The 6,020-nt window shown below is 45.4% G+C and overlaps 1 protein-coding gene and 1 non-coding gene across 2 annotated transcripts in view; both read right to left on the bottom strand.

Moving 5' to 3' along the window:
- Positions 1-768: 768 nt before the first annotated feature.
- The window catches only part of LOC117432621 (eukaryotic translation initiation factor 3 subunit D), a 40,173-nt gene continuing 34,921 nt past the window's right edge, over positions 769-6,020 (bottom strand). Inside the window, 5 exon segments of the mRNA XM_059016069.1 lie at positions 769-1,021; positions 2,797-2,890; positions 3,466-3,611; positions 3,614-3,657; positions 5,201-5,343. Of these exon segments, the coding sequence (XP_058872052.1) occupies positions 1,008-1,021; positions 2,797-2,890; positions 3,466-3,611; positions 3,614-3,657; positions 5,201-5,343 (441 nt within the window). The 3' untranslated portion in view covers positions 769-1,007.
- LOC131723061 (small Cajal body-specific RNA 18) lies at positions 4,799-4,893 on the bottom strand. Its single transcript, XR_009320121.1, has one exon. It is a non-coding gene; the product is annotated as a small Cajal body-specific RNA 18 (non-coding RNA).

Below are 6,020 nucleotides of genomic sequence, written 5' to 3'. Positions count from 1 at the left end.
ACTGACACGCGCGCACACACACACACACACACACACACAAACACAGGTACTGACACGCACACACACACACACACACACACACTCACACAGGTACTGACACCCCCCCACACACAAAAACGCACACACACAAACACACACAGGTACTGACACACACACACACAGTGCTGGCGCTGGGAAGCTTGTCTGGAGACTTATTGATCCCAGAATCTCATCAAGCAGCTTCTTGAAGGATTCCAGGGTGTCAGCTTCAACAACATTACTGGGGAGTTGGTTCCAGACCCTCACAATTCTCTGTGTAAAAAAGTGCTTCCTATTTTCTGTTCTGAATGCCCCTTTATCTAATCTCCATTTGTGACCCCTGGTCCTTGTTTCTTTTTTCATGTTGAAAAAGTCCCCTGGCTCGACATTGTCTATACCTTTTAGGATTTTGAATGTTTGAATCAGATCGCCGCGTAGTCTTCTTTGCTCAAGACTGAACAGATTCAATTCTTTGAGCCTGTCTGCATACGACATGCCTTTTAAACCCGGGATAATTCAAAATGAAATTCAAAGTGCAAAATGAAAAAACTGATTTACAGAATTGACAGGGGGATTTTTATTTTGAAAGGGTTTCAATTCAACGACCCTCTGGTCGGACATTTTTTCATTGCATATCATTTTTAAATCTACCCTCCAGTTTTCACAAGGCTCTGTAAAATTGTGTTCTACCCCTTTCAAGAAAGAGGAAGGAATTAAAAAGACTAGAGTAAAAGTCATTGAAAATACGGGCTAAGGTATCATAGATAATTTCAACAGAGTTGAGCACCACATGGTCAGATACCAAACATAATCACATTGCAGAAAGGTGTCAATACAAAATAAAGCACTCAAGTCTTTCATATAGTCCAGTTGTTTTTATTTTAGGATCTAGATGCTTTGTTTGTGTGATTGTTTTCATCCCCTGACAGTGTGGTTTCTTCCTGGCATCAGAGCGCTGGATCCGCTGCTCCCTGCTTCCCAAACCTCCTTCAGCTTTCCTCATCTGGAGAAACAAGAGACAGAGAGATCATTGATAGACTGTGCAATTCAAACTGGGACACAGCGATAATTGTCAGACTGGCAAATCAAACTGGGACACAGAGATCATTGATAGACTGTGCAATTCAAACTGGGACACAGAGATCATTGATAGACTGTGCAATTCAAACTGGGACACAGAGATCATTGATAGACTGTGCAATTCAAACTGGGACACAGAGATCATTGATAGACTGTGCAATTCAAACTGGGACACAGAGATCATTGTCAGACTGTGTAATTCCAACTGGGACACAGAGATCATTGATAGACTGTGCAATTCAAACTGGGACACAGAGATCGTTGATAGACTGTGCAATTCAAACTGGGACACAGCGATCATTGATAGACTGTGCAATTCAAACTGGGACACAGAGATCATTGATAGACTGTGCAATTCAAACTGGGACACAGAGATCATTGATAGACTGTGCAATTCAAACTGGGACACAGAGATCATTGATAGACTGTGCAATTCAAACTGGGACACAGCGATCATTGATAGACTGTGCAATTCAAACTGGGACACAGAGATCATTGATAGACTGTGCAATTCAAACTGGGACACAGAGATCATTGTCAGACTGTGTAATTCCAACTGGGACACAGAGATCATTGATAGACTGTGCAATTCAAACTGGGACACAGAGATCGTTGATAGACTGTGCAATTCAAACTGGGACACAGCGATCATTGATAGACTGTGCAATTCAAACTGGGACACAGAGATCATTGATAGACTGTGCAATTCAAACTGGGACACAGAGATCATTGATAGACTGTGCAATTCAAACTGGGACACAGAGATCATTGATAGACTGTGCAATTCAAACTGGGACACAGCGATCATTGATAGACTGTGCAATTCAAACTGGGACACAGAGATCGTTCTCAGACTGCAGTTCAAACCAGGACAGACATTCACAGTTTGAATGAGACGCTGCTACTTTTCATTATTTCTGTGGAAGTTCCCTGTGAATTTCCATTTCCAGATTATCACGTAAATAAATACAGCAAACGCTTCTCCTTATGGACTCGCTCCCTGTTACACTGCCTTTAGGAACCGGACAGCTGGTTTAGTTTGCTTCCGGTAAATGATCGAACACACACATGATTTCCTTTCTACAATTTAGCGTTTACTGTTTTTCAGCTAAGCTTTTTAAATATTTAGGAAAATCTGTTGTATAAATAACTCGAAATTAGAAATTTTGAACGCAACCACGCTATTTTATTCTGCTTAAATAAATGTTTAAAATCGGGAATTATTTGAAAATACGTATTTAAGACCATGAAAGGCAACATTTTTTACATTTTTAATAGCGTGCTGCAGGTGTGCTGTGTACACCTGCAGTACACAGCTGTGACCAAACGTTTTGCATCACCTATCAGTTTAGGATTGTGTCAATTAAAAAAAAAAAAATCTAAATTATGCTCCTATAGTTGTTTTATTGAACATCATTGTTATAGGAAAACTACAAAAGACATCGCAAGAGTCTACTGGAAGCCAGGATTGCTGTACAGTATTTCACGTTAGATTTCGAAACGTCACATTTGTCAGTTTTAAGTAGATGGGAAACGACAGCGTTGTGTAATTCAATAAGTTAACGCGACGTTATTTCAAGCAGGTTTCGTTCGACTTCATGAAGGAAAATGAATTCTACAGGGTGATGCTAAACTTTTGGCCACAGCTGCAGATCAACACAGTGTAAGCCCAGCTATTGCAGCGGCCCTCGCTCTCACCGTCATCCTCCTCGTCCTCCTCCTCCTCCTCCTCGTCTTCGTCCTCGTCCGAGCTGAACGTCCCGTCAGGCAGGCTGTAGGCCCGGATCACTTGCTGTGGAGGAAGGACGGCAGGCTTGTTAAAAACCAAATCGCACGGACATGCAAGCTCGTCAATGGCTTTCAAACACAGAGACTCAAACAAGTAGATCACAACTATACCCTGATGGTTTGTGAGGCGTTTTGGTGGCTTTTTTTATCACAAGGCACCAAGCAGGGATCAGCAGCTACCTTTCATTAAAAATAGGAGGCTCACACACCTATTAAACTATACTGGAGGTTACAAAAGAGATTTGATCTCAGATAGGACAGTGGTTCTCAAACTGGGATATGGGTAGAAAGCATGCTGGGAGGAGATCCTATCTTGTTGGGGTCCTTCAGGATGAGGTACTAAGATCTCCGTCTATAAATCTCTGACATGGTTAAGAAGCATGCTGAGAGGAGATCCTACCTTGTTGGGGTCCTTCAGAATGAGGTATTAAGATCTCCGTCTATAAATCTATGATATGGTTAAGAAGCATGCTGGGAGGAGAGCCTACCTTGTTGGGGTCCTTCAGGATGAAGTACTAAGATCTCTGTCTATAAATCTCTGATATGGTTAAGAAGCATGCTGGGAGGAGGAGAGCTTACCTTGTTGGGGTCCTTCAGGATGAGGTACTTGCCCTCCTCCAGCTTCATGCAGGTGTCGATGACGCAGCGCAGGATGCCCCAGGCGTTCTCCATGCTCAGGTTGATCTGGCTGGCAAACTCGTTGGGTTTGAACTGCTGGGTGCCAGGATGACGTGGCGCGCAGAGTCCTTCACGTGGTAACGGGACACGTAGCTGCGGAGGGAGGGAGAGGACAGCTCAGCTCGGAAGCCTCTGGTGGCGTCGCCAGCTTAAAAATCCACAGGTTTGACCACGGGGAACACAATTATGAGAACATCTCACTGCTTCTGTAGGTTTGATTTCTGCATATGAAATCAGACCGCTGTACTGAAAATTGGAAAATTGTCCGCTCTGTAGTGGAGAGGTCAGTGTTATTAACTGAAGAGCCCGCTCTGTAGTGTGGAGAGGTCAGTGTTATTAACTGAAGAGCCCGCTCTGTAGTGTGGAGAGGTCAGTGTTATTAACTGAAGAGCCCGCTCTGTAGTGTGGAGAGGTCAGTGTTATTAACTGAAGAGCCCGCTCTGTAGTGGAGAGGTCAGTGTTATTAACTGAAGAGCCTGCTCTGTAGTGTGGAGAGGTCAGTGTTATTAACTGAAGAGCCCGCTCTGTAGTGTGGAGAGGTCAGTGTTATTAACTGAAGAGCCCGCTCTGTAGTGGAGAGGTCAGTGTTATTAACTGAAGAGCCCGCTCTGTAGTGTGGAGAGGTCAGTGTTATTAACTGAAGAGCCCGCTCTGTAGTGTGGAGAGGTCAGTGTTATTAACTGAAGAGCCCGCTCTGTAGTGGAGAGGTCAGTGTTATTAACTGAAGAGCCCGCTCTGTAGTGTGGAGAGGTCAGTGTTATTAACTGAAAAGCCTGCTCTGTAGTGTGGAGAGGTCAGTGTTATTAACTGAAGAGCCCGCTCTGTAGTGGAGAGGTCAGTGTTATTAACTGAAGAGCCCGCTCTGTAGTGTGGAGAGGTCAGTGTTATTAACTGAAGAGCCCGCTCTGTAGTGTGGAGAGGTCAGTGTTATTAACTGAAGAGCCCGCTCTGTAGTGTGGAGAGGTCAGTGTTATTAACTGAAGAGCCCGCTCTGTAGTGTGGAGAGGTCAGTGTTATTAACTGAAGAGCCCGCTCTGTAGTGTGGAGAGGTCAGTGTTATTAACTGAAGAGCCCGCTCTGTAGTGTGGAGAGGTCAGTGTTATTAACTGAAGAGCCCGCTCTGTAGTGGAGAGGTCAGTGTTATTAACTGAAGAGCCCGCTCTGTAGTGTGGAGAGGTCAGTGTTATTAACTGAAGAGCCCGCTCTGTAGTGGAGAGGTCAGTGTTTCGCTGTCGGGTCTCAGCCTGCGTTCAGCACGGCTCTCTTCAGGGTGCTGATGCACTTTTAGTGACAGCTCAGCTTGCGCAGTGGACCAGTCATCACCGACCCGCAGCTCTGACAGGGGAACGTGGATCCCAGACCACCACCAAAAAGAGGGACGGGTCAGTGCACTGCTACTGACAAATATAGTCCTTCGGTGTAAGACTGAAATGACCAGGGCTGGTTCTCTTACCCCAGTCTGAGGTACCCCAAAATGAGTCCAGCTGGACTGAGCCCAGGCCCGGTTCTCTTACCCCAGTTTGAGGTACCCCAAAATGAGTCCAGCTGGACTGAGCCCAGGCCCGGTTCTCTTACCCCAGTTTGAGGTACCCCAAAATGAGTCCAGCTGGACTGAGCCCAGGCCCGGTTCTCTTACCCCAGTTTGAGGTACTCCGATCCAGCCAGCATGGCGCAGCAGGTCCAGCGGGCCAGCTTGTAGCTGTTGTTCTTCAGCTCAGTGGCCAGCACAGCGCCCCTCTGGGAGTCCAGTTTCTGACGCCAGTCCACGCCGTTACAGTGCTGGAACGAGACAGACAGACAGACAGACAGGGCTTCAGCAGGGAGCAGGGTTTCAAAGGCCTGACCCTGCATGGAAAAGCAGGCTACAACGCCTCACCTCCACCACGTGTGGTTTCATAACCACTGCACACACAGTACAGGCACCGTGACTATCTGAACAGAGAGAGGACAGACCTGTGTAAAATCTACAGCCGATAGTGATCTGAAAAGGTCTGTACAGCTGTGGCCTCCTGTGTTAAGCCACCCTAAGAAATAATAAATATTAATATTAATAATAATAATAATAATAATATTTCTTAAATCATCTCAAGTCAAATTCTATGTAATACAAAACTTTTGGTCATAGCTGTATTATTATTATTTATTTCACAATATATCTGAGCATCTTGTTGGCCTTTTTTATAGCTTCCCCACATTTCCTCGGGTTGAAGCTGTGATTAAAGGTATTGAAAGCGGTCTCTCTCCGGGGTTCCCCTGTATCAGTGGTGTGGGGTTTCCTCGGGTTGAAGCTGTGATTAAAGGTATTGAAAGCGGTCTCTCTCTGGGGTTCCCCTGTATCAGTGGTGTGGGGTTTCCTCGTGTTGAAGCTGTGATTAAAGGTATTGAAAGCGGTCTCTCTCTGGGGTTCCCCTGTATCAGTGGTGTGGGGTTTCCTCTGGTTGAAGCTGTGATTAAAG

Source organism: Acipenser ruthenus, chromosome 52, assembly GCF_902713425.1.
Source record: "Acipenser ruthenus chromosome 52, fAciRut3.2 maternal haplotype, whole genome shotgun sequence".
Lineage (NCBI taxonomy): Eukaryota > Metazoa > Chordata > Actinopteri > Acipenseriformes > Acipenseridae > Acipenser > Acipenser ruthenus.
Note: the sequence above shows the minus strand (reverse complement) of the source record. Positions and strands in the feature narration are given on the sequence as shown.